The sequence below is a fragment of the Ictidomys tridecemlineatus genome, chromosome 1 (assembly GCF_052094955.1).
Source record: "Ictidomys tridecemlineatus isolate mIctTri1 chromosome 1, mIctTri1.hap1, whole genome shotgun sequence".
Classification (NCBI taxonomy): Eukaryota; Metazoa; Chordata; class Mammalia; order Rodentia; family Sciuridae; genus Ictidomys; species Ictidomys tridecemlineatus.
The window spans coordinates 13,095,518-13,112,888 of NC_135477.1; the positions used below are offsets into that span (position 1 = coordinate 13,095,518).

At 36.2% G+C, this 17,371-nt stretch overlaps 1 protein-coding gene across 2 annotated transcripts in view; it reads right to left on the reverse strand.

Annotated features, from left to right (window-relative positions):
• Positions 1-851: 851 nt before the first annotated feature.
• Positions 852-17,371, reverse strand: part of LOC101954791 (pancreatic triacylglycerol lipase) — a 39,883-nt gene continuing 23,363 nt past the window's right edge. For both annotated transcript variants that reach the window (XM_078044234.1, XM_078044198.1), the window contains exons 6-13: positions 11,945-12,056; positions 10,546-10,665; positions 10,322-10,441; positions 9,725-9,843; positions 6,743-6,872; positions 5,592-5,700; positions 3,474-3,638; positions 852-975 (exon numbers count right to left, since the gene is read on the reverse strand). In XM_078044234.1, coding sequence (XP_077900360.1) covers positions 912-975; positions 3,474-3,638; positions 5,592-5,700; positions 6,743-6,872; positions 9,725-9,843; positions 10,322-10,441; positions 10,546-10,665; positions 11,945-12,056 — 939 coding nt within the window. In that variant the 3' untranslated portion in view covers positions 852-911. The remainder of the gene's footprint in view (positions 976-3,473; positions 3,639-5,591; positions 5,701-6,742; positions 6,873-9,724; positions 9,844-10,321; positions 10,442-10,545; positions 10,666-11,944; positions 12,057-17,371) is intronic.

Consider the following 17,371-nt stretch of genomic DNA (forward strand, 5'->3'; position numbering starts at 1 on the left):
TTAGAGAAGGAAACATTAATTTGGTTCATGGTTTCAAAGATTCAGTCCATGGTCAGCAGACTCCATTGCTCTGGGCCTAAGGGGAGGCAGAACCTCATGATGGAAGGGTGGGCAGAGGACAGCTGCTCTGCTCATGGCCCCCAGGAAGCAGAGAGTGACGGAGAGGGGCAGTAGAGAAAACACACTTTTCCAGGATGTGCCCTCAGTGACACTGCTCTTCCAGCCACACCCACCTGCCTGTAGTTACTGCCCAGTTAGTCCATTCCAACTGCAATGAACCAATATAATTATCATCATCTTATAATTTCACTTCTATTACTGCACGAACACAGGAGCTTTGGGTGAACACTTCCTATCCAAACCATAACAGCTCCCTGTGTTTCTCTTCAGATGTCATTAATTTGTCTCCTTTTAGGAAGATCATATGGACTGCAGAGAGGGAAGGGTCTGGGGAGATCCACAGGGTGCAGGGAGACCCATCAGGAAGCCTCAGATGTGTCCCATCCTCATCTCCTCGGTGTCATCAGTCCTGACATGTCTGATGAGGAGGAGACACAGAACTTAAAGATGATGGACAAAGAAGCAAAGATGTTACTTTCTACATGGGCCTACCAAGAGGGGTCACTTTGGGACTGGAAATCTGCCTTCAGTGATCTAAGTAACATCAGCAATGTTAATAATGGATAAGGTGACAGTATCACGTAAGCAGTGTATCCAGTTCAAATGTCACTCAATATGCAGCGAAGTTCAATAATCGTTTGTGGTTCTTTCCACAAACTGCAGATTTTGGATTTTAGTCACCATATTCAAAAGTTTCACTGGGAATCATGGATATTGACGACAAAAGAATGTATTGCTTCACCACTAGAATTTATTAGCAGTAAGGTTCAATGGCATATGTCAACCTCCTCCTAACACGGGGTGAGGGTGAGCAGAACATCCTCCCTCACAGTGTCGGAACTGCAGAAGTTGAACCTGTGGAGAGAAAACAATAGGTCAGGTCTTCCTGGCACCAGCTGGAGTGCTGAGCGTGAGGACAGCCACTATTCTCCCCCTGCGTCTGGGTGGGGGGCACACCCTGTGCCCGAGGGTGGACATGGAGGGAAGACTTTTCTTGAAGGACTGAATTCTCCTTTCTGATTTTGTTATGCCTTTGTACAAGCAGCAGAGAAAGGAGCTGTCAAGGAATATTCCAAAGAACAGGAAGAGCTCCTTTGTCCTGTCATGCAGCTGCTGAACAGCTGGTACTTATCAACCAAGGCAACTAAGCAAGAGCAGAGCCAACAGTACAAGAAATCAGCCCTGCCTGAAACTCTGAAGGTCCTCGCGCTGGCTCGCGGTTCTTATTTTAATTCAACAATTGAAGTGAAATGATCCATTTTTCTCATTAGACTAAACAATGTTTAAGATATTTGGAGCTAATTTTCTCTAATAAAATACATTAGCATATGCAAAGTAAAAAGTGTTCAGAAAAATTTTTTCTCTTTATTGTAATTTCCCTCCCTGTGGTGTGATGGCTACTCTTGTGTTTGGAGGTTTTAAGTAAAATAAGAAGAACTTAAAACCAAGCACAGTAATATATCAACAGTCAGTTTGATAACTCAAAGAGCTACCTAGTGGCTAATGGTGGTGTTTCCTTCATTTTTTGATTCATTGGCTTATAGTTTTCACAAGTTTGATAATTATGGAGCCTTTATTACTTAAAGTGTATTTTTTTCTGTCCCTTCTCCTTTGTGGTCTTCAAAGATAAATACATAGTGTCATTGAAATTTCCCATAGGTCATTGATGTTCTCTGCATATATTTTCTTTCTGTGTTTGGTTTTTGATGCTTTCTTTATATTTTCAACTTGACTCATCTTTACTTCTTCAATGTCTAATTCTTGTTAATTGTCTTCAGGGTATTTTTCCAGTGAAATATTATTTGTCATCCCTAGAAGTTCAATTTAGATCTTTTTCTATATATACAATGTTTCCTTTGATTTTTTTTAATAAAATGGAATAGATGTTTACTAACTGCTTTACTTTTGCCTGCTGATCCTAACATTCTAACTGTGTCAATGCTGGCTTGGTACCAATTCATTGATTACTTTCCTCATTATAGGTGTCTTGTTCTGCTTTTTTAACTGGAATCTTTGAATTAATTTCATATAGTGTGACTTTTATCTTGCTAGTGCTGGATAATTATGTATCTCTATAAATCCTCTGTTCTGAGATGCAGTTATTTGGAAACAGTTTGATCACGTCAAGTGCTGCTGAATCTAGACCAACCATTTTCCATAGGAAAGAAGACTGTCCGACATATTCTACCCATGACTCTTGCATTATAACTTTTCCCAGGCTGGGTGGAAACAAGCACTATTAACCCTGAAGGTCACTGGCTCTGTTCTCTCTAATCCTTTCAAATGACTATTTCCCTGGCCATGGCAACTTTGCCAATACACATGAGCTGACCAGTACAGTGCTGAATACTCAAGGGATTTTTCTAGAACTCGAGGATTTTCTCTCTCAAGTTCTCTACTGTCTGGTAGGCTGTGCCATAATGTCCGGTTGCCTGAGATTCACTGATTCTTAACATTGTCTTTTTGATGTAGAGGGTCCACTGAACTTTGCCTGTACTACTCCTGCCTATTTCACATCCTGGAAATTCAAGACAGAGGCAGTTTTAACCAGTTTTAAGGTTTCATCTTTGTTGTTTATTTGTTTTTTTCTATCAGGCATCACTCCCTCTTATTGATTAAAATTCAGTGTCTCAACTATTGTCATATCTTTTGCCTGAATTCTTGGTTGCTTCATTTGTGAAGGTGAACGTGGGGCCTTTACTCCACCTTTGCCAGAAGCAGAAGTCCCTTCATTGGGTTTTTATGAAGACAATGGCCTGATTACAGAAGCACCAGAGTTTGGCTGAAACTCACATCCTCTTGAGTTTAAATTGGTACTACTGTGACCATCATCAGTTCACCCTTCCTGGTAGTTCCCTTGGTAAACACCCTCTGTCTCGCACACAGTCCAGTCATGGTCAGGGTGAAGGACTCATCTCCTGGATGTCTGTCTTCACCTACGGGACCAGTGATATGGAGCACATACCTCTGTTCCCTGATAAGTTTAATGAGTTCCTAACAATTTAAATGACAGTTTACTGAACCCATGAAGTTTCGGGGAGACACACACATTGATGACAAATACAGCAAAAGGTTCATTTGCCCAACATATTTTTTTCTCCATAGGAAAGCCAGATTCTCATTGTAACACTTAATTTGTATCATATAACAACTCTGACTACAAATCTATCAAAGTTGATTTTCCTTAAGTACTGTACTTTCTCCTAAAGACACAGAAGATATTAGAAAGCAGGTGTGGCTGGAATACAGGTGAATCACGGTAGGAAGTTTAACTTAAAGGAGAATTTTAGTGGGGATAGAATTGTGAACAATAATACTCAATCCTTCTCAGCCCTTTGGATTTTATTACTTACACTCTTCCATCGTTTCTTTCCACTCTGATGCTAGATGCTCCTACTTTGGGTAGTGTTGGGTTGATCACATTGTTATACCAAATAAATTTAACCTTCTGCACATCTCCAACATCCACATCGGAATCAAACTCACTAGTATGAGTCTTTCCTGGTTGGAGGTAGCCCCTGGGGAGTTAAGAAAAGAACAAAAATATACTGAAACACACCAAAACATATACATAAAAACATACATTAAATACATAAATACACATATATATTTCTAGAGCCAGTGTACAATGCAAGCCAAGATGATTAATAGAATACTTATCATCATAATGCATTAAATAAATTTACACATACACATTAACTCAGTGTTATGTATTGACCCGTGTTTCTTTTAGGTTATCTTTATTATTAAAACTGCACACCTAATACAGTTATCTCATACTAGGCAAAGTCACCAAAAACACATGTTGGAGAAATGATAGCCTTTTCAACAAATGGTACTGGGAAAACTGGAAATTTATATGCAGAAAGATGAAATTAAGCCCTTATCTCTCATCATGCACAAAACTCAAAGTAGATCAAGGACGTAGGAATTAGACTAGAGACCCTGCACTTAATAGAAGAAAAAGTAATCCTTAATCTTCATCATGTCAGATTAGGCCCCAATTTCCTTAACAAGACTCCTAAAGTGCAAGATAAAATCAAGAATCAATAAATGGGATGGATTCAAACTACAAAGCTTCTTCTCAGCAAAAGAAATAATCAATGAGGTGAAGAGAGAGCCTATATTTTGGGAGCAAATTTTTACCAGATGCACATCAGATAGAGCACTAATCTCCAGGATATATAAAAAACTCAAAAAACTTAACACCAAAAACCAAATAACCCAATCAATAAATGGACTAAAGAACTGAACAGACATTTCTCAGAATAAGATATACAATAAATCAACAAATACATGAAAAAATGTTCAACATCTCTAGTAATTAGAGAAATGCAAATCAAAACTACTCTTAAGATTTCCTCTCACTTCAGTCAGAATGGAATATAAGAATACAATCAACAATAAGTGTTGTTGAGGATGTGGGGGAAAAGGCACATTCTTACATTGCTAGTGGGACTGCAAAGTGGTGCAGCCAATATGGAAAGCAGTATGGAGATTCCTTGGAAAACTGGGAATAGAACCACCATTTGACCCAGCTATCCCCCACTCCTCAGCCTATACCCAAGGACTTAAAATCAGCATAGTATAGTGATGCATCCACAACAATGTTTATAGCAGCACAATTCATAATACTAATGTGACAGATGCCCTTCAACAGATGAATGTATAAAGAAACTGTGGTATGTATACACAATGGAATATTACTCAGCTTTAAAAGAGAAAAAAAATCATGGCATTTTCAGGTAAATGGATGGAGCTGGAGAATATCATGCTAAGTGAAGTAAGCCAATCCCAAAAATCCAAAGGCTGAATGTTTTCACTGATAAGTGGATACTGATTCATAATTGGGTGACGGTGCGGGGGCATGGAAGGAATGGAGAAATTTTGGATAGGGCAAGGGGGAGGCAGAGGATGGGAAGGGGCATGGGGGTAGGAAAGATGGTGGAATGAGACAGACATCATTACTTGGGTACATGTATGAAGACATGAAGAGTATGACTCTACTTCATGTACAACCAGAGAAATAAAAAATTGTTCTCCATTTGTGTACTATGAATTGAAATGCATTCTGCTGTCATATATAACTAATTAGAACAAATAAATAAATAATTTTTAAAAAACCTACAAACATGTTTTAGTTACTATCTTCTCACAATTATGGTGAGATCATTATATTACCATTCTCACATTTTTGCAGGGAGAATAATTATTTACTGTTGACAATTCAGATATCTGACATCAAAGCAAACATTAATGATTTTCTCAGGAAATAGAGAAAAAATTTAGAAACATAATTCTGAAATGTATTAAGGTACCAATGTGAAAGAATATATTTCTTTTTATTATATGTGACAGCACTCTACTCCCACAGAGTAAAGAATTAACAAACTCTTCTGCCAATAGCATACGTTATACAGACACAGTATTTCAACACTTAAGATTGAAGCTTAAAGTGATATTTTACTCACTTGTAAACTTCATACTGCTTAGAGTTTCCTCCACTTCCATACAAGGAAACTAAGACATGTCCTGTAACTTTCTTTCCAGAAAGTGTGACAGCTACCTGGTACCGCCAACCTTGATGGGGGAGAAATTTGGCAAAATGTCAACTTGTAGAGAAGACTCACTTAAAACAGGTTAATAAGGACCCCACTACCACAGAATTTGGAGTAATTTATATATGGCATTGGTAATTTTATGTAATAGTTATACACATTCCTTTATGTAAGTGCTCAGAGGATAGGTATTGAGGAGTGGGGCAGGGGAGTGGTGGCCAAAACCAACAAGGTTAAATTCTTTTAAGCCAAAGAACCAAGTAGTATATTTTACTTTCAACTTATTAACATAATAACTTGCTCTTAAATATTCTAAGAACTTAAAGTTAAAAGATCGTGGAAAAATAACAGAATGTAACATTTTCATTAATTTTATTTTCATCCATCACCAAATTTTAGAGTATTGTCATGCTTTTGTCTAAACACTCTATATCTATTTTTAAAATTCTATATTTCAGTTTTTCATTGACCTTGGAAATGAACCAATTTAGGCAGCCAAAAGATTGCCTTGGTATGATCAACAGTAAACTAAAAGGTTTTGCTCTTTAGTGCTAATATAGGAGATGGGAAAACATTTGTCTTGATTTTACAATATTCCTAACTCCACTCATTTCAATTTAAGTATTTTTCTTCCTCTTTACCCAGAAAGAAACCCAGGAGTCTGACCTCAAGTATCACTATTCCTGCACCCTCCACTTCCCCTCCCCCCATGACGTTCTCGATCCTAAATATCTCTTGAATCTATCAAACTGTCAATTTTTCTCTGGAATTACTTTTTTGTCTGTACAAAACCTCATAATTCTGCTGAATGAATTTTTGACTGAATTCAAAGTGATTGGAACATAGGAAGCCTTCTGAATTCAGCCAGAATCAACTGTGAAGAAATTCAATCTTGTCCCATTGAAGCCCCACACTGTGTTCTGCTACCCAAATGAGCCGTCATTACCTGGAGCACAGCACTGTGCATTTTCCCACACTGTGTAGAACATCAATTTCACACGTTACCAACGGAAATGATAAAATACATATACTTAGGATTTAAGGTAAATAAAATGGAAACTTACGTGCAAAATTACTGGCATCCCCAGTGTTCAGATAAAATGTGCGGCCCACTCCACTTGTTTTCCCAGCAAATCTATCAGCAAAGTGACCCATCTGTGGACATCCTCCACTTGGACAGGGGAAGCACTTGTTCTAGTAAAAACAAATGATGAATGAGAATGCTTTTTCTTTTAATAGTGCACTATCTTTCCCTCTAGGTGACAGATTCAAATATTCTAAAGTGAATACTATTATGATGGTAAAAGGAATTCCAAACTATGTCTCAGCAAAGGTTAACAGTGCATCTCGAGATCTGCAAGGATAAATCAACAATTTCACTATTGGATAACATAATAATAATAACCAGACAAGTGGGAGAATTTATGTGCATGTAGTTTCATTTCTCTTTTGCCTTTCTCAGTTGTCCTATTTGCCTGAAGGCATCCATCTGTCTGCAAGGTGTTTAGAATTTTCTTGCTTATTGATTGATCAATTGATTGTGATCCTTCGGCTAGAACCCAAAGCTTCAGGAATGCTAGGCAAGTCCTTTATCATTAAGTTACATTCCAACTCTTGGATTTATTTTGGAAAAATTGCATAAGAAAGAATATCAGAGCCAGTTATGGTGGTGCATGCTTGTAATCCCAGCAGCTTGGGAGACTGAAGCAGGAGGATCATGAGTTCAAAGCCAGCCTCAGCAAAATCGAGGCGCTAAGCTAGTGAGACCCTGTCTCTAAAATAAAATACAAAATAGGACTAGGAATGTGGCTCAGTGGTCGGGTAGTCGAGTTCAATACCTGGTACCCACCCAACTCACCCCCCCCAAAAAAAAGAAAGAATATCAGAATATTAGCTTCTGATGCCCACAGGACTATTAAGAGAACAATGGACCCCAAAGTCAGGCTTTTCTCAAAAAACAGAACATTTTCCATTTTTTAAAGCTTCTGTTTAGCATATCAAGAACTGCATGTTCACATCTCTGAATCTCCCCACCTGAAGAGAGAACACTCCAGTTGGCCATTAAGGCTAACCATGAGGCCCGAGTCTCAAGAACACAGATATTATGGGAAAATATCCTCTCTTCCTGGGCCAAGGGTTGGTTTTAGAAGGGATGAAGAGGGAGGAATAGAGTTGGGAAGACAAGCAATCCCCATGCCAGACGGGAAAGCTGCTGCCACATAAGGGCAGGTGGTGGATTCCTGAATCAGTGGACCAGATGACCCACGGTAGGCCTCAGACCCAGCATCCTGCAAAAGCCAAGGAGAGACTGAGCTGCAAGGAAGAAGGCCAAAGCTGAGTGGGGAAAAAAAGGTGATAGAAGTGTGGCCTAGACTCCATGGGGTTGTGGTGATTACTTTCTGAACTTGCTGACATGACAAAAGAAAGTTATTTGCTGAGAAGGAATAACTGGGGATTGTAGGAACTGAAAAAGAACCGTGTTCTTTTTTCTAGAACTATGGTTTGAACTAAGTTAGTCCACATTAGTACAATGAATTATAGAAGTTAATTTATTCTCCAATCAACCTATGTAACTCACTTAGACTTCCTTTTTCCCCAGCTTTAAAAGGACCCTTGAAACCCGTCCCTCTAGTGGACACATTTTGGTTTCTACTGGATTCTGTGTTCCTCAAATTGCAGTTTAATACCCCAAATAAATGCCCACCCCATTTCTTAACAGATCATCTGTGTCTCTTTGGGTGACATTTTTTGGAGGGCTTTGCCTAACCCAGACTTCATCTCTATGCCATGAGTGTGCCCATCAATAAGGCAGACGAGGACATGGGTCAGAATCCAAAGGAGCCAAGAGACATGCGCCAGTGGACCCCCACATCATTTCCTCTGTGATACACAGGTTGACCACTAGCACCACCACTACCAGGATTAGCTGCCCACTGCCTCTCGGAGAGAATTTTAGGAAGGGAGTCCAAAGGCAGAGAGATCTATAAGACTGAGAACTTATTTTTACTAAAGTGTTGAGTATTACCTAAAAGAATTGTTGATAGTCTTGAAAATGACTTTGTTTTAACTGAATGAGTCCTAAAGGTTTTTTGTTTGCTTCTTTGTGTTCTTTATTATCCATATTTGGACATTGAGAGGGACAGAAATAAGAAGTTAAAACAAAGAAAGACAGGGAGTTCCTTGTCAAACTGTGTGCACATTATTATTAATAAAACATGTGATCCCTTTCTCATCATATGCTTCCCATTTCAGAATGACAATTAGTATGTTTTTCAGCTCTGGGTTAAGTAATTAGCATACGTTAGAGTGTTAACTCCTCCTACCGAATATGTTGAGTCTATCATTATTATTTACATTTATAGATGAAGAAACTGCTTTAAAGAAGTGAAGTATTTTGTGTAGAATCATTCAGTTATTACTGGTGAAACCTGGGTTTTGGTCCTCTCTTAATTGCTAGGTTTGTCTCCTTGGTAATGAGGATGCCACTTGAAATTTTCTTTATTGAATGGCATATGTTAGAAATACTATTTTGGAAAAAAAATTGTAGTGAGAAGAAAATCCAAGTTTATGAAAAAAATGCACAATAGATATGTCATTTTCAAGAACACACATGAGAATCCAAGTTAGAGATCAAGAGAATCCCAAACATGTTGAAAACTCAAAGAAATAATGAATATTATGAGAATGCACAGAAATAGTCACATGCTAATAACTATAATTTAAAAGGTCAGCATTTAAGCAAAATTTCCACATAAGGAGAATGTATAGTTCAACAGTTTCCTATAAACACAACTCAGCTGTCCATAGCCTAGATTTTTGTTGTTGCTATAGTTGTTTAGGATTACTTTCATAACAAATTGGAGCATATTTCAGATACATAGGGAAGTGATAGGCAACAGGGTTACTGTGATTAAAATAAATTTCTATGATTAAAGGAATTAAGGATTAGAGTATAAACATTCATTGAATGCTGTCATGTATGGTGAACCATGTCAGTCATGAGAAGGACAGTCACAAATTTCTTTAATAGAAATGTGGGTACTTACTGCATTGAAATCACTGTAAGAGGCACAAGAAAATCCAGCAAAGCCGGTGGGGTTGACAATACTATCAGCATAGTACTTGTAGCTTCTTAAGTGATTACAGGCCACAAAGTCACGACTTCCTGTGAAATCAGACATGATTACACATCAGTGACAGATTTTATTTTTCCACGTAAATGTCCTGAGTAGAACATAATTGTTGAATAGGTTTCTCTAATTAGTGTGAACTCATGGAGGTCATCACACAAAATCATTTATGAAGTGTATTTATGATTTGTGAAGCATTCGGAAATTAAATACTGTTTAAGGTTATAATAGTTAGTGCCTCATTGTTAAATGAAATGGAAAAAATTGCTTGAGAAGAAAAAGATTGGTCCACTCAGTAATATATTCCCTGAATTAGATCCTTACAAATTTGACTGCAAATGTACTTTCTTTCCCACAGTCTCCTCATGCCCATGTGTCCAAATGTGAGCCTGTACCTTGGGGATGCAGTTCAAAACCCTTTGTCATATAAAATGTACGACCTGTACAATTCCAAAGCAAGACAAAATGTAAACTTTCCCCAATGAAAACCCCCCTGAACACTTAATGGTTTACCTTCCCAGATCCCATCTATGTCAACAATCTGAGAGATAACATTCTTCTGACATCCGGGCATTTCTTTTCCTCCGTTTGGAAAGAAATCGAGGTGACCCACGGTTTGGCTCATTCCTAATCCTGAAGAATTTTAAAATTAGGGAATATTTAGTTTACCGTATAGAAACTATAACATGCTCTAATGTGTAGACTTAAAACCTTCTAGAAGAACAAGTGGCACTCACCCATGTTGGGAACCATGGGAGCAGAATCTGTGTGAATTACATCTACAAATTGGGCATCACTGGGGTCCAATCGAACTACTTCAGGTGTATCCTGAAAATAAGGTTCTGCTGGATCCAGCCCTAAAGCAAATAAAATATGTTATTAATTATGACATTATTCATGTGTATTATTCACTTTTCTTCACTAGTTACAGACCATGAGTCATGCATGGAAAGAGATAAATAAATTCTTTGTTTTTATTTTGTTTGTTTTTCCCTACATTTTTATTGGTGCATTATAGTTGTACATAATGATGGAATTTGCTGTTACATATCCTTACATGCATATAATACAACAGTATAATAAACAAGTTCTTTCTTGCCTTAGTATTTTTAGAAGGGAATCTTGCTTCTAGTTTGCTATTTATGTTAAAGAGAATTTCCCCAAACTATAGACATTGCCACTACTTATGGGTGCTTAGTCCCTGGGAGAATCTTGGTCACTAGCACAGTTACCATAAAAGAGGCAGACCTGGGAGACATGGAACTAAAAGCTGTTCAGGCTGAGTTGCCACTAGATTGTTTCTCCCATAGGGCAAGGATCATTTTTGTGGTCATGGGACCCATAATCTGCCATGGCACAGTGCCTGGCTGAGTAGGCTGTGGTAAGCATTTACAAATGATGGGAAAGACTATTCTGGAAGATCCTCTTTTCAGAAAATTAACAGATAGAAATTCCAAACACCCTCATTAACCCAAATGTAACCAACTTATCCACAGTATTAAAAAGAGAATCAGCAGGTCAACACAGAAGTTGGGAGGTTAAGAGGAAAGTGGCCTTTCCTCAGGGAATTTCAGAATAATCATATCCTGGTTGTTTTAGGACTTGGGTATCCGACATGAGACCCACTGGCTAAGTGCAGCCAGTCTGGGGTTTGCAAAATAGTATTTGAAATATGTTAGCAGCACCAGAACTGGAAGCTCAGGACAGCTTGACCCCGTGTCCCAGTTCCCCCAGCTCTGTAGTTGATGAGATTTGGGCTTATTAACTATTGGTATTGAAATGGAATACAATTAATTTTATACATTTGAATTCTGTGGCTCTTATTTCCATATTGTTTAATATTTTATGGTATCTATATAATTCAAGAGACTTGTCTTGGGTAAACACAGGTGAATAAGGTTTCTAGATGTTCTCAATACTCATTTTAGGCATATAAAATGTATTTACATTTTAAAGAGGGTACTATAGATCAAGAGTTGATAACAAATTGCAAGGCCTAATTTCTGATCATGTGGGCCAATTCAGAAAGTATGACAAGGTAAAAAGCAAGCTGCACCAGATTTCCCTCCTGTATTTCCTTTTAAATCCCAATAGACTACATAATCTCATTTAGAAGCTTTTGCTTTTATGACCAACCTGTGATTCGTGCAATTGCTCCATTGGTCCTCCTTCCAGCCTCCCCAGCAGCGTGGGAACCCAGACTATGGCCAATAACGTGGACATCGGAAAGGGAGTATCCAAACTGAGACTGTTGGAAAGTGGAGGAAACCAGACTATGTCATCCCAAAATATGTCTCTTTGACATAAAGATTTTTAAGCTAAAGGCATCTGAGAATCAACAGTTGCAGAAAGGACTATACGAACTGTCTTGTCTTACCTGTAGCAAGTCATAAAAGTCCCTATAAAAAGATGCTTTTCCTGTACCAACACAAGATGACCCTTGTCACCAGTAAGTGAGAATTGGTGCTACAATAGAAGTGTGTAAATAAACTTATGAAAATAAACCACAATCTCTACTAGTTTGGCACTGCTTTACCTACCTCTTAGTGACTCCTCTGGATCTTACCATCCCTAGCCCATACTCTCTTATGTGTCATTTTTTTCTCAAAATTTATCTTTTTCTGTGTGTCTAAAGTATAAAGAGTTTCTGTTTTGCCCATTTCTTTCAGTCTTCACTCTCTTGTCTCACCAAGGATATGTAAAAGTTAACAAACATTGTATTATTGTATTATTTTCTCCTGTTAACCATTCTTTTGTTAATTATTCTCCTAGGTCTAGACAAAATTCAAAAATTCCAAATGATAGCTAAGATGGGAAGAGATGATCGACAACTTCTATAATTTTTGGTGAGCCAGCCAGGAGGTTCTGGGACTCTTCACTCATTCCAGAGTCTGTAGATGGGATCCTGGGGGGTTAGCAAAAGTATCAGAAAAAGATAAGAATTCTTACTGAGTCAGCTCTCCCTGACATCTGTAGGTAGTGCCTGGCCAAGAAAGGATACTAAATTTTTATTTGTTCCTTGCTTTCAAAGTTCAGATTGGCAGAAGAACACATGTGAGAACACACTATTTTATAGAGGTTGTTTTTGTGGAGGGAGGGAGGACGTAGAATAAGAATCTTATTGATTTTAGTTGCTTTTTTAATAAACTGGCTATATTTAAAAAGAAATATGTACACCTGTAGGAAAATCAAATTAAAAATGGAAACAAAGGAGTACAATGGACAGCCTTAGGGTTTCCCTTAGCAAGATTAAAAAGGAGAAATCAGTTTAAAGCAAAGTTAAAGAATTTTAAATCCACCATAAATTCCTTTCCTCCATGAATTCTTTTAGCTCAGGAGAGAAATTTTTCTAAGAAATTGATTGCTTTAAATTTATATTGGTATGGCTATTGATTTTTTAATGATTACTTTCCTCCTATGGACAGCTTGTTTTTCTTACTTTGATTTGCCTTTCTGTGTATAGGGGAAACACCAGTAAGACAGCCTTAGTTTGGAATATGGCCAGAAAGAAATGTGAGTTGCATCCCATTTGCAGCTAAGTATACTAATTGTGTTTACATTTTCTAGTCTTTTTTGCTTGTCTTTTGGGAATCCCTGAACCTTAGAAGGACTGCATCTTTTTGTTCTTCTTCTAGAGATCCTAATTATAGCCACAAAGTACTTATTAGTTTTCACCTTGAGTCACTTGTGAAATATACCATTGATTTAAGATTTTGATTTATATTCAGAGTGTGATAGAAATTTTTTAAAAGTTTAAACTTTCTCTCCTGAGCCAAAATATACTCAGAAAGACAGATGCTGTCTTACTAAAACATTCTAAAGATAAACAACTCTAAATTTGGAACAAGAAATCTTTTGCTTTCTACCTTAGTTGGAAATTTGCTATGGATAGAAAGGAACAGACTGAAGATAATGCAATTAGGTGAATAAACAATCCCTGATGTCCCTCAGACTGTAACACAAATTTTTGAGGAATTAAAAACAATTGACCTTATCTTGTAAATTAATAAGTCTTCAAAAAATTAGGAATGTATTTCTAGAAAAAGTGATTCTAGTTTTACCATTGCTCAAACCTCATCTGTTCATCTCAGGCTGCTTGCTGATATTGTGAAAAGTCAGGACATTGGAAATGGGGCTGTCCTGCATTAAAAGAGGGCAAAAATTTAAATAGTTGTTCCCTTGGACTTCTAATAGGCAAATATAGAGAAGAAAAGGGATATTTCAAAAGAGCTCCATAGTCAGAAGTCAATTGAAAGTTGATTTTCTGGCTGTAATTTTCTTTATTAAATCCTGCTTCTCTCATGGAAACTTCAGGGGACTGAAACTCCTCTTCTCCAGTTGCTGCTAACTCTATGTTCTGCCTCCTCTACTTGCTTCTTTTCCTGTTGGCCTGAATCTTGACTATTTGAATAACAGGCAAATGAAAGATCTTGTATTTTCATTAATATTAGTTAAAGCCTTAGCCATGTCAACAGGTAAGCTTAACTTGTCCCATTTTCAAAAAGAAAAAAAATTAACATAAAGGAAAGAAAAAATTAAAAACATGGTTTGGATCCAACATTCCTTTTCACAAAACAGTGAGGTTTATATTATTATACCTGTTGCATGGCTAAAAATGTTAAATGAAAGTTATGATGTCTTCATTTTGCCTGTAGATTTATGTTTGTGCATGTTTATGGTTGTTTACATGATATGAAATCCTCCAAAGAAACTATATTCAAATGGGTTTACAGATAAATGAATGCTCATAAATTAAATATACCTAAAACTGCCAGATATAGGAATTTACCCAAATATTTTTTCAAGCTCATGTGACTTTAGTAATATTGGATAAATAAAGCTAGTTTAATGTTGTTTGAAAACAGAGTGACTTCTGAGGTGTTAGCAAAGTACCCATGTATTTAATTTCAGGGCTCTCAATTTTGTGATACTCACCTGATATGTCCTTGTGATAAAAATGGTTGATGAAAAATAGCTTGAGGGTATAACTCACTTTATGTAATGCCTCACTTAATTTCCAGGAGCTAATTGTTGAATAAAATTAAATTAAATTAAATATCAGTAGGATAAAAGTTTAAAAATGATCTTTTAAACAATATATTCAGTGACCATACCCTTAAAGTTTTGTTAAATTAAATATGGATGTTCATTAAATATTTAGATTATTTTTGACAAAGATGAAATATTAAAACATTAGTTACTGATTATGTGGTTTAATTTTATCTACTTTTGGCTTATTATTACAAAGAAATTAAAGATATTTGGTTCTGTTAAGCTTAAAAATTGCACTTGGAGGAAGCACAATATCTAGAAATTATAAAATAGTGGCAGTCTACAGCAGTTGTTTCAAAACTGCTAGGAATTAAAATTCTATCTACTAATAAAAGCTACAAAAAGGAAATATCTGTATGCAAAGCTTACATGTAAAAGAAGATGTGTGTTCCTTATAGGAATATTATAGATAGAACTGAATGACTATAAAAAATTGAGAAAAGAGGGAGAGAGAATCTTGTGTGGCCAGACTGACTAAACTTGAGTGAATTTATCCTAAAGATTTTTGAAACAAGCCTTAATATCAAAAATACATCAATACAAAACTGAGAATTTAACCAAAACTTTCTTGTTGTAGTAATATGAGACAATAGTAAAAAAATTTCTTAAACTCATCTGAGGGACGAAGAAGAGAAAGATTCTATATTTTATCAAAATAATTTCCTGTGCTTTTTTTTTCATTAGTAGATCTTTGATTACTTAAGAAAACTGAAAAAAGGTAAAGTTTTTTTTTTTCTATAACAATGTACCTTCTTGTATTTGCCTTCTAAGTATTTTGTTATCATTTTGGTTAAATGAATGGCTATTGTTTCATAATGACTTCTGATCCCGTTTTTTTTTTCAAGTATTATCAGACTTTTGAAAGTTTTTGCAAACTTCTCCAAATAAAACTCTAAATCAAGTCTTTTTGACCTGAAACTAACTTTGGGATGTTCCAGAGTCCTCTGCAATACCCAAAGAGAGATAGTAAGTAACCCAACTAGGTTTATTTGGCATTAAATTACCAGAGAAACATTGGCATATAAGAAATAATGTTTACCTTTCTTTGAGTTAAATATGTATGGATATATATATATATATATATATATATCCATACATATATATAATACACATATATTATATATATGTGTGTATAAAAAATATATATATATATATATATATATATATATATATATATATATATGGGTCTGGGGTTGTGGCTCAGTGGTAGAGCTATTTCCAAGCACCTATGAGGCACTGAGTTCAATCCTCAGCACCACATAAAAATAAATAAATAAAATAAAGGTATCATGTCCATCTACAACTAAAAATATTTTTAAAAATATGTATGGATATATTATTGATATGTGCCCCAGAAGCTGTATGAAATGCCTAGAATCTGATATGTTTTGGTGTAATGTTATCAATCACAATGTTGTTATTAAGTTAAAATGTCACATATCACAACACTAGGAAATAACCAGATTTACATGTGAATTATTACTATGAACTATCACCAGATTTTTAAACCATGGATCATTTTAAGTATTTGGTTGTCCACAGACAGTTGCTTTTTAGAATGGTTCTTCTCTAAAGGCATTTGCAATCAGCAACAATCTCAAATATATTTTCTTCAAAAAAATTCATGAAAGATTCTGAAAATTACTCTTGACAAAGAACACAGCTTAAAGAACCATTAGGATGGGTAAAAATTCCAAAAACTCTAATGAAGAAATTAATAGGTTCATGAAACCAGTAGGCTAATTCAACACTAAGCAGAACAACAATTAATCATGTGGGACTAAACTTATGAAGGATTATGATTTTTCAATGAATTTTTTTGTTTAAAACATTACTGATTCTTTTTATATTTTGTTTTTCAAATTGATAAAAGAGAATAAAACCTCAAAAAGAGAAAAAATATTTTAAGCTATCTAAAGCTTACAGTAATTTGGTAAGATATACTTATATGAACAATTGAAAGATTTACTTTTGCTCCCTACCTGATCTCTCCATGATTCAGAGGCTATTCATGTATTTTTGTATTCTCATGGCAACATGGTTCTTGGCACAAGTCCACTAAGAATCTCTTCACTGTAGTGGGGCACACTTGGAAACTCTAGTTACATTACCAAGGCTTTGACTGGAATGTCATATTTTCTAATATGACCAAACAGCTTTAAGTGACTGAGGTTGACTTTATGGAGCTAATAAAAAAACCCTGGAAATACTGCACTGGTTCCTTACACAGTTCCTTTACAGTGTTTCTAGCTGAGTGATGAGTAAAAACCACCTCTTCCTAGCCAGCCCAGGCACTTCTAGCTATTTGGGGGAACTTGAGAAGAAAAGAATCCATCCGTCACAGTATGGATGGCTTGGATTGGCTTTGTAGACTCAAGAGACTTTTAAGTGCCTGATCTGAGATTCTTTATCAGATTTTAAGTGTCAACAGATCAAACTTAACAGAGTCAATCACTATTCTTGTTGCACTTAGGTAAATAATCAGGCCAAGTTCAAGGAGACTAAACTTAT